The 20746-nt window shown below is 40.9% G+C and overlaps 1 protein-coding gene across 1 annotated transcript; it reads left to right on the forward strand.

Annotated features, from left to right (window-relative positions):
• Window positions 1-247: 247 nt before the first annotated feature.
• prlra (prolactin receptor a) lies at window positions 248-18464 on the forward strand. Its single transcript, XM_071530152.1, has 9 exons — window positions 248-368; window positions 9355-9463; window positions 10132-10264; window positions 12873-13042; window positions 14978-15144; window positions 15386-15527; window positions 16098-16194; window positions 16401-16470; window positions 16622-18464. Exons 2-9 carry the CDS (start codon window positions 9391-9393, stop codon window positions 17735-17737), a joined length of 1968 nt encoding a protein of 655 aa, XP_071386253.1. The 5' UTR covers window positions 248-368; window positions 9355-9390; the 3' UTR covers window positions 17738-18464.
• Window positions 18465-20746: the final 2282 nt, after the last annotated feature.

Raw genomic sequence — 20746 nt, forward strand, 5'->3', positions numbered from 1 at the left:
CCCAACTCTGCCTCACACACATACACACACACGCTTCTATGAGCTGAACGATGGACAAACGTGAGGAGGGAGCGAGTTGTCTCCTCTCCTCCTTCCAAAAGTCAGAGGCAAATCGAGCCGTGGGCGGAGTTAGAGGCGTGCTTGGCTGCTCTGTGGTGTAAACACAAAGTATCCCAGCCCCGCCCTCCTCAGGACCACAGTGTGGCAGTCGGTGGCGGATGCTGCTGGGATTTCTCTCCTGACGGCTGAGCTCCTCAGGTCTGCGGGCGGGTGGGCATGCCCTCTGTCTCCTCTCAGCCCAGTTAACCCCTTACGCAAGCCGATAGCTCAGTTTACCTGGGAGGCAGTCTCCTTCAGACCGACAGCAGGTGAGTACAAGCGGACCCACACACCCGTAGATATGGACATAGAGTAAACCTCTGTCAGCTGAACTTCGGATCTGGTCACAGTAGGACTGGTCTGAAATAGTTGTGCCCACTGGCACAACTATTTCTATCTATTCTGTCCTTAAAAACTTTGTCGCCAGTGAATATGAAATGAGTCTGAAGCGGAGTTTGGATTTGTCTTGATACATTTGACCATTCAGTTTGCGCGCAGGTCCAGGTTTACACAGGCTGTAATCCTTCTGTCAGTCTCTATCTGTCTGCACCAGATTGTGTCATTGACTGTACCCAGACAGCATTGTCAGATTATTCTTCCAGCTACAGTGCAAGTTAGACACTCAGTCCCTAGTGTGTCCTGTTCGTACACGTTCACGCATGGCGTTTTTAAAAAAATCAAAATAAAATCAAAATCGGTCAGTAATACAAACAGGCGTACTACACTGAACAATTTAGAAGAAAATGCCATTGAATTTCAGCTTTGAAATGTGTCCCGTTTGCAGCTTAGTCTGAATTAGTTACAGCACTAGTGTCTTTCATAGCCAGTGACAAGAAAGAAGAGCCTCTAATCTGTGAAATTACACCCACAGCTCCATAGAGAATGATTTATAAAATCTGGAACTAGTGACTATGTGTTTTTCTCTGGTTGAGAACTGGTTTACTGGCAGGTTATTTCCTTTTACGTAGGTGGGTGCTGATGCTGGGGTGTCAACAGTGTAATGGGATTTCCTCGTCTTATACTGCACCTCCTGCCTGGTGGCTCCATGCTGGCTAGGGAGAGGTGGAAGAGGCCAGTGGCCATTTTAGCACCAAGCTGCTCAACTCAATACTGGATTACAATGTTGCCTACACTTAACTGACTTTCACTGTGCTACCCTGATACCAGGATGTTATATAGGCAGCGCTGGGTAGCAGGCTAACTGCAACTTTACTCATTAGATTACACAATCTGATTGCAAAAGTAAAGTAACTGTAAACTGTCCATGATAATTTGTGTGTCATCAGTTGCCTTTTAAAGCATTACACATTTTGGAATACTTAATGATCAACAATAATAAATTACTGTTCATGTTTAAAAGTTAAAATAATTCAACAAAAATGCGTATCACAAAATGATCGAGCAGAACACCTGAAAGCCACAGATGATTGGCACCTCTGATTTCCTAAAGGTGAAGTTGGCCTTTTGGCCTCTTTTCAGAACTTGTTGAACACCCAGAGACCAGGTTTAGATGAACAATGATTAGATTCACCCCTTTTAACTTCAGTTACCTGGCATTTCTTTTCTTCTTAAGATCAAGCTTTCTCTCTGTATGACAGAACTCCGCCACTGGCACCATTAAGACATACTGTATGTAATAGATATTATCAAGTCCTCCTGAGTGAGGAGCCAGTCATCAGTAATAAGTAGTCATCATTACACTAAACTGATTACTTCTCAGTCTGTGTCCTGCTCAGATTATATTTTTGGAGTGCCCCTAACTCCACTTATAACCTTTGCCGATTAACTAATATGTGTTAAATCTTGGAATGTACACAAGTTGCAGGACTACAGAAATCACTGTAACAACACCATCTTGCAACACAGACATCTTAAATCGCTGATGTCTCAGTAAGAGAACTTTGTCAGAGTAAAGTGAGAAAACCTTCTATTCCAAATTACAGTCTTTGACACATGGTAGCACATAATTAGAAATAATATCTGCGCAAATTGAAGTAGCCTATATCAGTCAAATCCTAACAATTTCAAGTCTTAGAAATCCTTGTTGTACATGGCAGAAAGCAAAATGTGATATGATCATTCTCTCTACTGTGTTATGATGTTCAGGACTGGTTCCCTGTCATGGGACAATATATTCTGGTTGCTATCAGCATTTGCAGGAATTTATCCCGTTGACCTTTTGCACTCTAGATATTATACTAAGACGTAGTATAATCTGGTGTAAACCACAGACGCACCTCCATGGGCACCAAAGTAAGATGGCACACATGATAAAACGCTCTCCCTACAAGTACATCCTTACAACAACTAAACCCTGATTTTTATTTTACTGTCACAGCAAATGGTGTGATTGAAATCTTGTAGGGCCATTACTTTCTTCAATTCACTGAAAGAGAGAAAGAAACATTCCTTCCTTCTTTTACTTTCTTTTACTTTCTCCCTTGTACGTAGACAGTCCAACTCTTTTTCACTCCGCCTGCCCTTCTTATAAAGACAAACTCGGTGGTATAAAGTGAGGTGGGATGTTGTTATGTCCCACGTTCAGAACTACTGAGATTGGGATTAAATCCTGGCAGAACCCCTTACTCTGCACCTCCTCTACACTGTCCTGCAAACTGTCAGTTCACCTTATCAAACAAGCTCTGGTTTTGCTGTCCCTCCTTCAACAGGGTGACACTGCCCTTTTAACCATTTGTAACCACTCTATATATTATATTATATAATATTCAGTGACGTGTCTGTATTGAGGAAATATATTGCTTCTGTCTCCTAAAAAATTAATAGCAATCGTCCTCAGCGACCTCCTATCAACGTGTTCATAGTTTCCTTATCTTAATAACTTATTTCCACCTTAATTTAAATCCGTCCCTGGATCTCCAGGCAAAACAGCCAGAGATCAATGGGTTCAGTGCTGTTGTACCTATAAATGAAGGGTGTGTTGATTTGTGTCCTTGAAGCCTGAAGGAATTGTTTTCTTTAATCACAAGTGATAGAAACATGAGGGCACAGGATGTAAGTCGGCTAAGATATTAGAGGAAACATTATTTCATCATAAAATACAGCAAGACATGCATTTACACAGGCACAGATGACAAGAAGCTGTAGCTGGAAAAGTAAAGAAATACCTGATTTAATATAACATAATTTGTGGTTCATGAAGACAGATTTTTTTTTACAGCCTTTTTATGGCTTACAGCTGAGAGTGAGAGGTGTAAAGTGAATATAGTGGTGTGAAGTAAGTCTACTCTCATCAGCCTGATACAGTTTGTGTGTGTATGCTGCATGTGTGTGTGTCCAGACATGTGCATGCGGCCATTTGTTTGTGTTTGTTTGTAGGAATATGCCTTAATACATCCAATGAAATTCATCTCTGACTGCTTTGGGATTTTGAATTTTCAGGGGAAAACTGTTTTACTAGTTATAGGAGGACTTTCTGTGTAATAGTTTGCATCAATCTACAGTGTGCATTTTAAATGATTTCCTAAATATATGGTTATTAACTGTACGGAATTGTAAATGCCCTACTTCCCCATATAATTGGCCTTGATGTTGTATTTTCTAATGTTGATGTAAAAAATGAGTCACTTTGAAGAAGCAGTCCCCAGAGAAACTAGTTTATTAATGTGAAAAAATCCCTGTAACCTTTTCTATTTTTTATTCGAGGAACTGTCCGTCGTTACACACCCACTGCCCTTGACAACCCATACAACAAAACGATAGACAGTAATGCTGGTGATCAAACCAGTTTCTTCTGTACTGAGAAGTGTTGTTTAGTTTGGGTGAGAGTAGAGGTCAAGGTTTTGACCTGGAATCAGCTTGAATGATGCCCAGTGTCTGATTTATTAATTTCTTCGTCTGAACTGTATGCACAGTAATTCACAGTCACATGTAGAGAATGTACTACACAGATTAGATGACAAATTAGTTACTGTTATATCTATACTGCTCTATCCACTTTCTCATTATCACAGTGATTTCCATTTAGTTGGAGCGGAATATGCTAAAACAGACACACACATTTTGTTGAGAAAAGTAAGCCAGTAAGCCAGTGAACTGTGTGAATGCTTTAGTTTCCATTAAAAAAAAAAAGATCATGCCTATCATGCCTGTCATGCCAAACATTTCAAGAGCATCTGATATGCATTGTGGAGCCAAATTACAGAGACTTTCATTTTTTCTCTACCAATATAGCTTTCAGGTACCATAGTGGGTATAGTGGAGCTTCTATACCCTTAAGAAAGAAGATGATTTTCTTCTTTCTCTTTTGTTATTTTATATTTTTAAAACAAGTATATTATCCATCTGGTATGTGAACAGTGTCACTAGATGAATTTACCTAAGTTTATATACATATAACTAACCTAAGTTAATATAAAACTAACTTATTTGCTTATTGTGTATCAAATCACAGAGGATATATTGTGTACGTTGTGTTCTTTTTTTGTCGGCAGAACCAGGTGCTCATTAACAGCCATGCTGTAGCTCTGCTGTTAGCACTGGGCTGCGTCTGGCCGCGCCCCGGAGGGCAGCACTCCTACATCCTCTGCATCCCATGCGAGTGAAACATTCCTTATTAATCACCTTTGCAGATGTGGGCTGTTCTTCAACCCATGCCCAAAGGGATCATCTTGCTTCATTAGTCGCGTTTTCTCCACGGCATGTTGTTTGACGTGTTCACTCCTGACCTTTTGAAACCGAGATGCCACCACCGCGCAGAAACCCTGAATAATTCACCGGCCTCCATGATGCCTCAGGTTCAGCCTGTTGGCCTCACAGAGAGCAGACTGACCGGTTTGTGCAAAATGTAGTGTATGCCACACTCTTCATTGCACTTAAAGTAGTGGCAAGCCTAACACATATCTATTAGTTTATCAAGCGTTCCATTCATTGGCTTCCATTTACTTCAAAGCAAGACAAGATGAGATTAGATGTACTTCTTCATAGGCCATGCCAGTATTCTTCGTCTAAAAAGTTCACAAGCATTTCATTCAGATAATGACTATTGTTGGTACAGTAAAGAAATTGATAAATTGTAGTAAAAATTATGACTTCTATGATGATCACTGCTATATGGTGTAGATGGGCTACATAGCGAGGTAAAAGACAAGAGGCCATGTGGTCCTGAGGGAAAATTAGGAAAAGACCCTTAAAACAGCAGGCTTAGTGTCCATATAATGTAGTTTAAATTCAGCATCCAGGCCATTTAGTTGTTAAGGAGAGTGTCGCTCTGTTTGCCAGCACTTTGCCAGCTTAGCAGCTTATTCTGTTTGGGCCACTGGTTACGTAAGAGGGCTATATGCAGCACGAGGCTAATCCAGTGCCTCAACCCTAATGCCAATTATCAGATCATGGTAATGTTACTGAAATTAAGGCACCATGGAGAAGAGTAGATAACAGTCACCAGCCTGTAGTCTTTGTGATGTTAGGGAATTGTAGTGCAACTTGAAAACCAGCTAGCTTTAAAAGTGACTCTGCATAAGTATCAAAGCTTTCTGTCTATTTTCTGTGTTATTGGTATCATCATGTGGTACAGCATGACTATTCCTCTGAGTGAATTTAAGTTGTGTGGTAACTCACTCTTCAGGTAGACATAGAAATTGCAGTTAATGAGCTACCAGCCATGTCATAAGTTAAGTCCAACCAGTTTCCCAGTATATTTCTCGAATGTAGAATTGATCATGAATACCTTGTAAAACTTGGTAATAGTATTCAACATGCTAGGGCTGGGCAATATGGACCAAAAATCATATCTCGGTATTTTTAGGCTGAATGGCGATACACAATATATACAGTATCTCGGTATTTTCTACGAAGTGGGCTAAATGTTCAGTTGTAAGTCAAAGCCACATGTGAGATGTCACAAGCACTTTTATTAAAACAAGACTGTGATCAAAATAAATATATGATATGGACAAAATCAAATATCACAATATTTTTGACCAAATACCTCAATGTCGATATTGCGACAATATTGTAGGGATGACTATTGGTGCTTTCACAAAATATTTACACAATGAGATTTTTGATAAATAATCATCAGTAATGTGGATATAATGACTAAGTGGGTAAAGGCAAATAATAGAACAGCTAGAACAGTCTGGTAAGTTCAGAAAATGACATCACTTTACTGTAATGCAGCCTTTAAAACCAGGAAAAGACAACACTTATGCCATATCACGATATTACGATATCCAAAATCTAAGACGATATCTAATCTCATATCACGATATCGATATAATATCGATATATTGCCCAGCCCTACAACATGCCAGCAATTTATTCAAAGACACTAGGTGTTGTGGAGATTGTTAACTCCTTTAAATTCTTAGGAGTACAGATCCCCGACTCTCTTACCTGGTCTGATAACAGCTGTATACTAAAGAAAGCTCAACAAAAGCTTTTCTTTCTTAGGTGACTTAAGAAATTTGGTATGTGAATTTCGGTGAATTTCGGTGACATAACTGCAAAAGATCTGAAGCGGCTTAACAGAGTTATTAGTCAGGCTTCCAGAATAAAAGGTAGCTGCCAGAGATCTATACCATCCTCTGTAGGAAGAGGGCACAGGGCATCGTTAAAGAGGCCATCATCTATTTACATTAGCACCATCAGGGCAGTGGTACTGTAGTATAAAGGCACACAGCTTCTGTCCACAGGCAGTAAGACTCATCAACAGTCAGTAGTGAGTCCTAACTGCTCCTTTAATGTGCAATGTTTTACTTGCACTTTATGTGGACAGAAGACTGCTGTGCTGTTGCTGTACTTTTTCTACTGATGCTATAGGTGCTGTATGTATATATATTTGGGGATACACACCATGTAGGGATATGGTGTGTATAGTGTATAGAAGTATAAAGTTTTTCATTGCATTGGAATTGCATTTATGTATATGACAATACACTACTTGAACTTGAACTTGACCTTAGCTTGATAATACTGCATCTTCAATGTGGTATGTGACAAGGTCTTTTTGAAAAACATCTTGTGTTAAGCCATAAGTTTCTCAAGGGCATATCAAATGGCTGAATGCTAGAGAAAATACAGCCTCTATTTATAAATTAATTTTTTCCTACATGTTGGTTATTTTGCTTATGATGGTGTGTGGGACCTCTCTTTATATTTAATTCCCTGGATGCTTGTTCCATTAGTTTCCTTCCTTCTTTTCGCTGCTACTAACAAAAATTGCACACCCAGTATGCTTATAACTATAAATTTACTGAGCTAAGGTCTCTCAGGTTTCCTTGTGAATCAATACGACACTTGATTTAATTCTTTCAGACCAAAATACAGGTCTGCTACAGGCTTTCCCATCTCAGTGAGGTGACATAATTTATGCGATAGCTCCTGGATAGCATATTCCAGTTTATTTCTGTTTCAACTTTCAGTACATCTTATCCACAAAAATTCACAGTATTTCCCCGTTTCACACAATAATGACGTTGTATTTATATATTTGATTTAAATGGCCTTTTTAATGTCATTGTTCTCTTAAATCACATAAATTGAAAGGCTCTTGCACACCTGAAGATTCCTGTTAGAAGTGTGTAGGAAAATAAATCAGATGGAGGCTACTGAGCAAGACGTCCCACACACTGTCCACACACTTGCAGTCTTTCTATTTAAGGTTACTTAAGGTACTGCTTATAATGTTGCAAGTGAGCGGACATAGTGTGGGATATCTTGCTCAGTAGTCTATTAAATTACATGAAAAGAACATGCACAACTCAATCTCATGTAAGTCACAAAGCATTCCCTCAGATAATTGCCTTGTTTTGCATTGGCTATTTTCCATTAGATTTTTGGTAAAACTTCATTTTGAGAACATAGAGGGAAATAATTTGCATCAGTAAGATTGATTGATTTCCATTCTTCCATTCAGTTTAATTCAATTCATTCCTTTCAAGCAAATTCTTGACCCTTCTGAGGAGGCAAACATGCATCTATCCACACTGTGATACCAGCTGTTGCCTGACTCTGATGGACTAGAGCGGTTGAAGAGGTCACTAGTGTTAGATGAGAAATTGCTCAATCTGTTTCGCCCTCAGCTGACAGACACTCCATCATCATCACAGTAATCAGAGGAAAGAGAGAGTAAGAGCAAGAGAGCGTGTGAGGGGAAGAGATTTCTGCTAGCCAGCTTTCAGTTTTCACTGATGCGACATCAGCTCTCCCATCCATTTGAACTCCATATCGTCTCCCTTCCTCCTCTTCTCCCTCCCTGCCTCCCTCTCCCATGGGATCAGGGATGAGAGGTCATTTAGAGTAATAACCCAAACATCTGCACATGGCTGGGGAAACGCCGATTCAAGTCAATACAGGCCCAGGCTGCAGCCGGGAGTCAGGCAAGCCAGCCCCCTGCTGCGCGTGTCTCTGTTGTTATGGCATAAGCCCTAACTCACGTTATGCAATCAGTTATGTTTTATGTGCCAGCTGGTAGAGGTAGACAGAAAGAGAGAGAAACAGAGAGAGATGTTTTTTAATCCTTGGTGGAGCAGCATGCATACTGTAGAGAGTTGTCTGTATTACAACTATAATTGTCTGTATTTAGAGTTACAGCCTTTTTAATACTTACACTGTCTGTTAAGGACTTAGGGTATACTGTGAGTAAGAGGGAATGGATTCAACAATGCTCTCACTGAACATAGAAGTTCGAACAAAGAGGGTTTTTCCTGAAATACGGAATCATCCTGATTCTTACAGTAATCATACTTTATGCAGTCTTATTACTGCCAAACAAATCAGCCTCTATTCAGCCAAGGCATCATGCAGGCAACATTTTTACCTGAAGGGAATAAGCTATCAATCCTAAAATGTGTTCTTTTGCACAAATTGTGTGCAGTGTGAAGAGATCCACACATTTACATTAATGCCCAATGCCAAGTTATGAAGCTGTCTGTGTATGAGATGTTCCTTATTTCATCTTTGCTAGATTGTCGATGATGATTACAGAATTTCTTGACATCTAGACATTTATCTAGTACAGGGTCTTTGGATTAGCTGATTTAAAAAGTATTTGACGACTGAATTGCAGTATTGTCTTTGTGACTTCACTTTCGATCAAGACATTTGATAACAAAACATCTCAATCTAAAACAGGTTGTTTACCCACACCATGCCACCTTGTTGAGAGTCAATACAAGACCGCATGGCAATTGTGCTGTTGTGGCTGACACCATCAAACCTTGTGAAGCACATGATTGGTTGACAGTACAGGTTGGACACTTCCCCCATCCTCACCTTTTTTTGTTTTCTCCCCAGTGATACTGTACCAAGCAGCCAAGGCTTTGTGGCGTCATGATGAGGAGAGCTGTGGGGGCTACGCTGTTGTTCCTGACGCTATTCTTCACGGGGCACGCTAAGGGAACACGTAAGTCTCGAGATAAGGATAAGATGACACTGACACATGGTCCTAGTAACTTGTTAAAACTCTAGCAATGTGTAAGACATCTGAGAGGTGTCTGGTAGGCTTTTGTCCCACAACTGTGCCCCTCACAAAGGAAATACAAGCCAGAACAACGCTGCTATTGATAATAGGCTAAAAAGGAATAGTGTTGTTTATTTTTTGGTATATACTTTACTATCCGACGATTTTATTTTTGCTTATTGTTGTTTATTGTTTATTGTTTATTGTGGATCCCCATTAGTCGACACACAAGCGACAGACTAGTCTTCCTGGGGTCCATTTTAAAATATCAATACAAAACAGTCAAAGTTATAATTTTATACGTATATAAAATTAGAATTACCAGACAACTGTTACTGCCACAATTACAACAAACTTATTGGGACATACAGAGTACTTCAAACTGCGAGAGACAATACACTGAAATCACATAACATAGAATACGACACAAAACCTGAAAACTAAAAGCCCAGTACACAATAATTTTAATTTTAATGACTATATATTAGCTGCGCTTGTGCAACTAAATAATGTTGTTCTCCATGTTTATTTTATAGTACATAGTCCATATTATAAGTAGTCTAATAAATGCTTCCATTTCTTCTTTTTCCATGTGCTTTCTCTGTCTTTAGGCTTCGCCCCTCCAGGGAAGCCCAAACTGACCAGCTGCCGTTCCCCAGAGAAAGAGACCTTCACTTGCTGGTGGGAGCCAGGCTCTGATGGAGGACTGCCCACTATCTATTCCCTCTACTACCGCAAAGAAAAGTCAGTGGCTCCCCGATTCATGCAATAACACATTCACTTCATTTTTCCATTTGTTTGATTTTGAATTGATTTAGTATTCATTCACTTTCATCGGATACAGGAAGTGTTTAGACAGACCGGGTGTCAACGGTGACTAGTGTTTACATGTTAAATATTTAGCTAATGCTCTTATCTAGAGCGATTTACAATGTCTACAGCAATAGAATAATTTCTAGATTGCATGTAACCAGAAGTAAGAGCCACAGCACCCAGGCAAAAGATGTTCCTCTGTCCCTGGAGTGTTGATGTATAATAGAGAGGTTGGTAAGGGCTATATAAATGTGCTGACCTCACACAATAATTGGTTATCTGGGTCACTCAGAGATTCTTGTCAGTCTGGGCAGGAATTACTGTGGTATTTTCAATGGTGAGAGATGTCTTGCAAAGGCCCAGAGCAGAGGAACAGCTCAGTCTTCTTGAGGTTGAGTTTAAGGTGGTGGGCAAATATCCAACTCTTGATGTCAGCTATAGGTTGAAGGTGTCACTTCAACCTGTATGTCAGAGGAAGGAAAAGAAAGGTGGATTAGCAGTTGTAGGAAAATCTGTGGGACGTGATTAAGAAATCAAAGAGTTTTTGAGTTTAGTGTAGAGAGAGAGAGGAGGAGGGGCCCCAGGACTGAGCCCTGGGGAACACCAGTAGGGACAGTATGCGACAAAGGCCGAGACCCTCTGCACAATCTATAGGTCAGCACAGGTGGCAAATCAGTATCTGGTGGTTCACAGCGTTGAGAGCAGTGGACAGGTATAGGAGGTTGAGGATCGCAGAGAGATATGCAGTGTCTTCAGGAATGGATTTTAGAATTCAAGGTTGATTTGGCAACTGAAATAGATGCAAAGAAGGGGGAGAGGATAGACTGAAAGAGAGGGAGGTCATTGGACAAGTCAGATTTTTGCCTCTTTGTCTCAGCCCCAAAGTCTTATTCACTCATTAAGCAAGATTTCATATAATCAAGGGGCAGATGCAGAATGTGGAGAGACAGAGTCCGTGGAAATAGAGAGGAGCAGAAGGTGTAAGCTATATGCCATTATTGCCACATGTATTGCCACGCCAGTTTATCATGGTGGGTGCTTCATATGCAATGTCATTTTGGAGAGGTTACTGAATCTCTTCGGAGCTTTATATGCAAAATCTCTGTGGAGAGTTTACTGAATTGGAGTGGAGCCCTATATGGAATGTCACTAAGTAGAGGTAGAGGTCATTAAATCACATTAAATCACACTGGTGTTTTACATGCAGTGTCTTTATAGAGAGTTATTGAATCACACTGCTTTATATTCTTTGTCTTTTGGAAAGGTTATTGCATTGGACTAGTGCTTTATATGGAATGTAAAAATGGGGTGATTACTGAATCGTACTGGAGTCTCACATAATCTCATTATGGAGTGGCTATTGAATTATATTGGGGCTTTATAATGAACTGTTATTATGGGGTGGTTATTGATTTGTTACAAGGGAATAGGAATGAGTATTCTTGAACTGAAGGTACACATTACTGTACCTAATGTGTAAGGGGGATAATAATATATTGATGTTGGCAGTTATTGGTAACATGTCTGTCTGTAACTGTTTTGAAGAAAAGGCCCACAGAATGGGCAATGAGACAGTACCAACAGTGGCACCGCTGGAAGGCTATGATATGATAAGCTATGATCAAATTCTTACCATCTTATTCTGGGTGATCAGTTTCCCTTAGTGTGTAAAATACATTGTTCTACGAAAAAATCATAGCTGTCTCAGTTATGGCCAGTGTCAGGGCCATCCTTAGTCTTTTCCCCATGTTCTCTCCTAGATAGGCTCGCTTGTTTTCATGTGAGTCTTTGTGTGATGATGAGTATGAATGAGATGAGCAAAGTCAAAGCCCAAATAATTAACACTTCTCAAAAAGGTTACTTTGCTCAGTTGTCTCTGCAATTTCTGTTTGACATGTGTGATTTGTGTGAGATTGCCCCATCCAGCAGCCTCCTAACCCAGTTACATTTGAGATTTTTTTTCAGAGGCACAAAAGTTTGCAGGCTGGATGTTAAGAAACATATCAAAAGTTGACTTTAAGAAGTCTTTAAAATTAATCACAATTGATTTTATTTTACCCCAGGTCTAAATCAATGTCAAGCAGCAGCAGAAGGTTTTCTCTCCAGTCAATCAAAGCAAAACCCTCTGCCTTTTTCCACTATCTTTTGCTTTACATCAAAGCCTCTGAGTTATAACACACTTCCAAATAAACCTTGAGGCAAAACCCTTATTATAAAGGAGATCGTTGAGCACAGCAGGCTTCCATGCACCTCTATTTTGTTGTAGCTATGAGTTCACAACCTATTCTTCCATCTCAATCCCCACTTCAGAAAAATACTGTGTTCCCCATTGATGTGGCAATCTCATTCTCTCTCTCTCTCTCTCTCTGTCTCTCTCCCACACACTTACACACATTTTATTGTATTGGAATTGTAGCATGAGGAATGGATGATGGTCTTCTGAAGCAATGATTGCAGTGTGCGTGCGTACACACACACAAACACACAATCACACAAAATAAAAACACAATTACTTACTGCTCCCCTCCGTCTCTTGCAGCTCTGACACGGTGTATGAGTGTCCAGACTACCACACAGCCGGGGAGAACTCCTGTTTCTTTAACAAGAACGACACTTCCATCTGGGTCAACTACAACATCACTGTGGTGGCCACCAACGCACTGGGCAGCAACTTCTCCGACCCTGTGGACGTAGATGTGGTCTATATAGGTGAGGGAATATCTACTACTCCTCATCTGACGTTCCCCCTGTCTTCTTGTATATTTTCTTCTTTTGGTCCCATTTCTTCACATGGTTTAACACGATGTCTGCAGCATTGTGTGTGGGATCAGAGCATGGAGAAGGTAGCAGCATGAGGTGCTAGATAGAGGGGCTTGTGACTGGAATGTTGCCGGTTTGAGTACCTTGACTGTCTGCCGAAATCTAGGTGTAGAAATTATGGTTAGACTAATATATTGGTTTGCCATTATATTGGGCCGATGTTGGTCTTCCACTGCTGATGTGATGGAGGTTCCTCCTTGACCACAGCTACATTAAAACAGGCTTTAAAATCTGCAATATTATTTTATTTTCATTTGATTGTTCAATAAGTTTTTTTTTGTAAATGAATGCTTAAAGGGACTTCCCTGCCATTAAATAGATGGGGTAGGTCACCCTGCCTTGCCATTAGTCTAGTTTTAGTGTCACATGATGGTCTAAATGCTGTTTAAGAGGCTTTTCCACCCTGACAAAAATACACTTCTGGGGGAAACACTGAATACTTGTAATGTTTTGGCATTAAAATAGAAACATTTAAAGACAGCAAAATATCGACTCACAATATTGGCAATAGGCAGCTTCAGTACAAAAATATCTGAATCGGCCCTCAAAAATCTGTTGGTCGAACCTTAGTAGAAATGGATCATGTTCCACTCTCCCCTCCAGTAGATTCTTTGGATGTTTCCCTGTGCCAAGTATTTCCAACCAGCTGCTCAGTGACCAGCAGTATAATACTGGGGTTATGTTGGGCAGCTCCTAACGCTCCCTGAGTGTATGTAACCCTTCTTCCTCCTGCAACTGCTCAGCCCAGGTTGTTACAGGAAATAAGTAACATCAAAAATGTTCTTTGTCAGCTTGCTGGGTTTAATAAAGGTTGATGATAATTGTTATAAAGTAGCCGCACACTCATAGCCACAGTGCACAAACTTATAAACGTACTAACGTTTTGACATAACGTTCATCAGGGTTTTTAATTTTTATGACTGTGACTAGCCATGGTCAGACTCTACAACACCAGTTGTGCGTCCTTTCCTCCTTTGAGTTTCAGTAATGATTATTGTTACCACATGTCAGATATGATCAAACAAGATCAGAAAGGAAATGAGATGTGACTTTAGCTGCAATTGATTAGTTGTTGTTGATGTGGCTGGACCACGTCCACAAAATCAAATCCATAAGTTTTTCCCCTTAAAACAAGACATCTGATGAAATATAAATACTGCACAGATCTGCTTCATGTTAAGCAAAATCATAAATATTGTATGAGGTATGAGTCTTGCCTTGTCATGTCATAAAAAAAACAAAAAACATGTTGTTCTGTTCATGAAATATCCAAAAGAGAATATGAACTCATACAGTTAAAAGATTTACGTACTGTATGTCATCATCATGCCCTTGTGGCTGCTGATCTGAAAACACTCCTTTTCCCTTTGTCTCTAGTTTTTGTGGCTTCCTGATCTGATTATGAGTCCCAAGGAATGTCTGGTTCCTTCTCATAGGCCACATTATCCAGCAGTGTGTCTGCAAGAGGATAACCTCCAGCCTAAACATTAACATTTATTTTGACCTTGTCGCCACTCGTTAACAGCTATTTGGAAAGTCAGTCCTGCAGTACCAATTTTTGTCCTCTGGAGGTGTGCAGTGGCTTACATAAAGGACATGGGTACACTCCAATCTAAATGGATGTAGTGTATATATAGCTTATAAATACTTGCAATAACTTTCCCCATCCTTAGAATAGCTTTTTGGCTTGCTGCCTTAAAGTCTCACGTGTGTTACTGTTACATGTGTTATGTGTTACTGTCACAAGCATTGTTATACAGATCAATTCTTTCCCTGATTCACACCCTCTCTCTCTCTCTCTCTCTCTCTCTCTGCTCTCTCCAGTCCAGCCCCACACTCCAGAGAATGTGACGGTGTCTGTGATGGAGGACAAAGACGGGCCCTTCCTCCGGGTGTCATGGGAGCCGCCCCGCAAGGCCGACACTCGCTCCGGCTGGATCACCCTCATCTACGAGCTCCGCGTCAAGTTGGAGGGGGAAGAGGACTGGGAGGTACGTAAACATTACTTTACAGTGTCGTTTACAGCAATGGGAATTGTTAGTGCAGCAGCGTGGCCTGGTGGTTTAAAAAGTCTGTCCTACAACTGGGAGGCCCGGGTTCAAGCCCCATAGCGGCAAACCAGCGTTTGAGCAAGACACCGAATCCCTACCCTATTTTTCAGCGAACCAAGACTGTGCATAAATGCTGATGTTATGTTAACTGTGCATGCTTGTGTGTGTGTTTTATCTGCAGGAGCACCGTGCGGGCCAGCAGAAGATGTTTAACATCTTCAGCCTGCGTTCGGGTGGGATGTACCTCGTTCAGGTGCGCTGTAAGCCTGACCATGGCTTCTGGAGCGAATGGAGTTCCACTACCTACATCAAAGTTCCTGACTGTAAGACATCCTAGGAACCAAGACCTGCACTATATAATACACTTAATATTTTGATATAATAAATGCATTAGCAAATAGTGAAGGGACAAAAGGGGAATAATGATGCAGACTTGATTACGCATGAAACACCTAGATCAGGTATAAAATGAATGATCATAGGCAAAAATACATAAAGAGATAATGGTAACACTTTACAATAAGGGTACACTAAGTCGAGGGTTAGTTAATACTTAATAAGTATTAACTAACCCTTAATTAACAGTTAACTAATGTGTAATTTACTAATGGTGTTCATGTTAACTAAGGTATTAATTTATACATTATTTAATAGTTTATAAAGATGACTATTAAATAATGTATAAATTAATACCTTAGTTAACATGAACACCATTAGTAAATGATTACCAGACACATTAGTTAACTGTTAATTAAGGGTTAGTTAATGCTTATTAAGCATTAACTAACCCTTATTTTAGTGTACCCTTATTGTAAAGTGTTACCGAGAAAATAGATCATAGGAAGACCACTCTAGTGTGATGTGATGAATCATGGTTATGTTGTGTCCCTCAGACTTCCCTCGGGAGAGGTCCCTGTGGGTCCTCATCGCAGTCTTTTCTGCCTTCATCTTCCTCATCCTCTCATGGATCCTAAACATGAACAGCCACAGGTAAGAGAAGGAATCCTTTATGAAGTTTGGTCAGTGCTTTTCAGACGCACTTTGATTTTTTTATTTAATAGTAATACATGTTACACATTGTATACCATGAATGAAGTACTAACAGCCTATTTCAATTAGGAATCATCACAAAAATAAAAACATTACCAGTTGCTTACAATCCCTGACATGTATCTTTTATTTTTTCATGACTGAAGTGTGAAGCATTGCCTCCTGCCACCAGTTCCTGGCCCTAAGATCAAAGGATTTGATAAGCAGCTGCTCAAGGTAAAACAGTGACATACAGAACAATGTTTTGATGTATAAAATGGCTCTCTTTAGCTACTGAATATGATAAATATGAAATAGGACTAATGACTAATCCAACCTAGTATCAAAACGTTCCCAGCAATTGATGACTATTCCTCTCTGTGTGAAGAATGGCAGGTCTGAGGAATTCTTCAGTGCGCTGGTGGTGTCTGGCTTCCCACCAACCACGTCGTCTGACTATGAGGACTTGCTGGTGGAGTACCTGGAGGTGTACGCCCCCGAGGAGCAGGAGCTGATGCTGGAGGAAGGCAAGGACCTCCAGGAGGGCTGCCTCAAATCCAAGGGTTCCCCGTCCGACAGTGACTCGGGCCGGGGCAGCTGCGACAGCCACACCCTGCTGATGGAGAAGTGCGGAGAGGGGGAGGCCAAGGACGAGGAGAGGGAAAAGGGGCAGGGGGGGAGTCGGAAGGGGAAAGGGTTGCAGAGGCACCAGACGGGCTCGGTGGAGGGAGAGGTCAGCCGCGTGCACGAAGAGGCGGTTAGCCCTGACATGTCCAATGGGAGGGTGAAGACCTGGCCCTCAGTGTTTTCTCCACTGCCTCAGTACAGCTCCAGACCGCTGGACCAACCGGGCTCGCTCGAGACGTCCAAGCAGCTCTGCCTCTCCGACAGCCTGTTCCCCCCGCCCACTGCATCCTCCCACCTAGCCCAGCTCAGCTACAACGCTAAGGACGGCCTGGGTCTCGGCCCGGGCCACTGGGAGCTCCGTTTGGGCAAGAAGCAGTCCCAGCTGCTCCAACCCCAGCCTCACTGGCACCTCCAGGCCCACAGCGACTTCAACATCTCCAGGATGGAACTCAAGCAGGCGGCCTCCAGCCTGCAGCTGCCCCTTTTCCGGTCCACGGAGTACGTCGAGGTCCAGAGGGTCAACCAGGAGGACACGGTGCTTCTCCAGCCCCTTTTGTCAGGCCACGGCCAGAGAGAAGGCCGCCCCCAGATGCCCCAGGGGGAGGACTACAGCAAGGTGAAGGGCGTGGACAGCGGCAATAGGCTGCTGCTCCAGAGAGAGGTGGAGGTGATGGAGGAAGAGGGGGACAGGTGCCCTTGTGATGACCAGGAGAGAGATGGAGTGACGGACAGCTGCTACACAGTGTCCCTTGCTGCCACTAGCCAGGTGGCAGGGAAGCCAACAGTCTGCACCCACACTGCCACGCCAGTCCAGGAAGAAATGGTCCTGGCAGCGAATGGCTATGTGGACACAGCCACCATGCTGCCCATTTACTAGGTGCACTTTAAGCCCAACTGCCAGGTCTGAGACACTGCAAGACCTGTGCTAGATCAGGATGGAGACTAAAACACATTTGAACAAAAGATGACTCCTTTGACAAAGCTGACACTTTGCTGATTTTGCTGTCAGAGAGTTACTCTATTATTATCTATTTATGATCTTCTCTTCATGTAAGAGCTTAATAAACACTGGTTTCATTCCACATCTGTCCACAGATTGCACTGTAGTGATGCATAGGGAAGGATTTTGAAAATCCAAAATAATTTGATTAAATGATTTGAAGAATCATTTATTATTAACCATAACAATGAAGCTGATTTTGTAAATTATGTGGTATTACGTGCTATTATTAATATTGATTGTCTCTGTTGTAAATCTTTTCTCTCTCTCAAAGGCGCATGTTTCATTTGATGAACTTGCAAGATATTATTTCTGTACACAGGTATAATATGGGTGTCTTTAAAGTGATTTGTATAGAATCAAAACTGCAGAAAGCTCAAACATATAATGTATTCTCTTGAACTTTTGTATGTGCGTTCTATTTTAGCCCCATTAGGGCTCTATCTTGAAGCTGCTTGCTGGGTCATAAGATTTTGTATTAAAAAAGAAGAAAATTGAGAAAGATGAATTGTTCCCAGGATAGTGGGACTGTATTTTTCATACAGAGACTATTTTGGTGTATATATACATTCATTACTGCATCGATCTGTTAAATCTCGGACTGTGCCGGTAAATAAAAAAATGTATTTAAAGAAAGATGTTTAGTTTTTTGGGTCAGCAATTTAGTGAGGGTTTTTACATGGTACTATCACATGATACTTAGTTGTGCCATGTACAGTACAACACTGACTTTTAGTGGCAAAGTCTCTACTTGATTAATGTATGTGGATAAATTGCCATGGTTTAACATGTTTGCTTTAATGGATATGTATGGGCAGGGGCGGATTTAGTGATTTGGGAGCCCTACGCAAAAGCAGGCATGGGGCCCCCTGAATCCCAACCTTCACCCTTTTCAATCCACCCTTTCTATAAGTAATAATAATAAGAAGTGTTTTCCCAGAACAAAACTGAATCACTGTCCATGGTGAGGCTCTGTATGACCGTTTCAATATAGCTGCAATTAATGTAAAAAATCTACTTATATGAAGCCACATTTACAACCACTGCTGTGCACAGATTAGTCTCGATCATGCTCCATCTATTGGTAACAGTCAGGCAAATATATAGTGTGTGGTACAAATGAAAGCTTCAATCAGTTTGATTTAGCTGGTGTTTGCCTGAAGCTATGACCGAAGAGAGTGACTCAAATTCTCCCCCAAAGCATCAGTCTATGATATTGGGCTGTCTATGACATTCTGACCCCATGCATAGACATGAGGGTATGGAGTGCCAGTTATCTTGTTTACCACCATCAGAATATTGTTGAGTCTTTTCTAACTAGGCCTCTATAGAGAAGGTTAGAATTACTTTGGGAAAAGATGTTTAACAAAGACATCATAGTTCAATTCACATTTAAAACATTAGGCTTTACATTAACATTACATTACATTAAACATTAACTGGTTAAAAACAATATTAGGCTACAGTCCAAATTTGGTTTCGATGATTTCAGAGTCAAAGTTTAGTTTAGGTCACAGTTAATCCCACCATATTATTATCCACTAGCATAGTTTTTACAATCTTGTACAGTCTTGCCCCAGCTGTAAAAGCTGCACAGATCTTTATACACTACACCACTCTAGGCTCAGAAACTACGCCCACGCGCTGCAAAACTCAGAACTCATTCAAGGTTTTTTCCTCCAACTTGGTACCGCTCAGTATATGTTGTTCTGTTGCACTTCTGGACTCTCCAGCTGCAACCTATTGCATGCAGTGCTGCATGAATGCACATCATAAAAGGAAGCGTTTTTTTTATATCTGTAGAGTATCATTTTTATTGTATATTCTGCACTGTCCCTTTACACGACATGTAGGTCCCTGCTGTCCCTGCACCAGGTGTTGCAGTATGTGATTATTCCACTATGTGAGGTGTCCTGCACCCATGTCACTAAGACTAATTCTTGTACATTTACTGTACTTAGCGAATATAGTGATTCTGATTTTGATGACAGTGCCTTAATACATAAAACTTAAAGTTAGATTGTCTTGCATTTATCATCATGAACAGTTGAAGGGTTTGTGATCCCCGAATGGCTCATCCAGTGGAGCCCAGAAGTGTTTGGGTGGGTTCAAAACAGCACTTTGGGCCATTCTGGTTCTACTTTGAATCAGCTATGTTTATAATTCTGCAGGATATTTGTTAGAGCTATCTCATTTAACACCTTAGTTTTTTGGCTACAATTTGGAGTAATTGTGCTTATCAGTGCCTAATACATTTGCCATGTCATTGCTGTCAATTCCTGATTACATTTTTTTCCTCTTTGCATAATGCTGTGACACATTTTCTTCATTCTTCACTCATTTACTGTCATAACAAGTGATGTGGGTAAAACCCTTTTTCAGCTACCCACTCACCACTGCTGCAGATAAATCACCTTTCTTTTTAACCATGCCGCCAGTCGCTTACTATACTGAGGTCACAGCAAAAAGAAGACAAATCTGCTCATCAGCAGCAGTCACTGCCCCAGATATGACTGAACCTTAAATGTGCCAATTATTATTATTATTATTATTATTATTATTATTGTTGTTGTTGTTGTTGTTGTTGTTGTTGTTGTTGTTGTTGTTGTTGTTGTTGTTGATGTTGTTGTTGTTGTTGTTGTCAGTGCCTAACTGGCCAGCGAAGTGGCTAGCTGACTCCCAGCATGTTATTCAATATGATCAATCAGCAATCAGTAGTGCTGTAGCTAAGCAATTACCAGTGGTGGAAAAAGTAGCCTACTCAAATCTTTTACTTAAGTAAAAGTAGCAACAACATAATTGCAAAATACTTAATTAAAGGTAAAAGTTCTGCATTCTAAAGTTTACTTAAGTAAAAGTATAGAGGTATTAGCAGCAAATCAAAAG

This window comes from Centroberyx affinis, unplaced genomic scaffold (assembly GCF_046629955.1).
Source record: "Centroberyx affinis isolate AG114_WGS23_722 - 3 ecotype Tasmania unplaced genomic scaffold, CSIRO-AGI_Caff_v1 ptg001885l_1, whole genome shotgun sequence".
In the NCBI taxonomy this organism is placed as follows: Eukaryota; Metazoa; Chordata; class Actinopteri; order Beryciformes; family Berycidae; genus Centroberyx; species Centroberyx affinis.

Excerpts from the sequence above, each read along its gene's own strand:
- prlra (XM_071530152.1), top strand. The coding sequence starts at position 9,391 with ATGATGAGGAGAGCTGTGGGGGCTACGCTGTTGTTCCTGACGCTATTC. Across the intron at positions 15,528-16,097 it reads CTACATCAAAGTTCCTGACT|ACTTCCCTCGGGAGAGGTCC; the intron begins GTAAGACATCCT and ends TGTGTCCCTCAG. Across the intron at positions 16,471-16,621 it reads TTGATAAGCAGCTGCTCAAG|AATGGCAGGTCTGAGGAATT; the intron begins GTAAAACAGTGA and ends CTCTGTGTGAAG.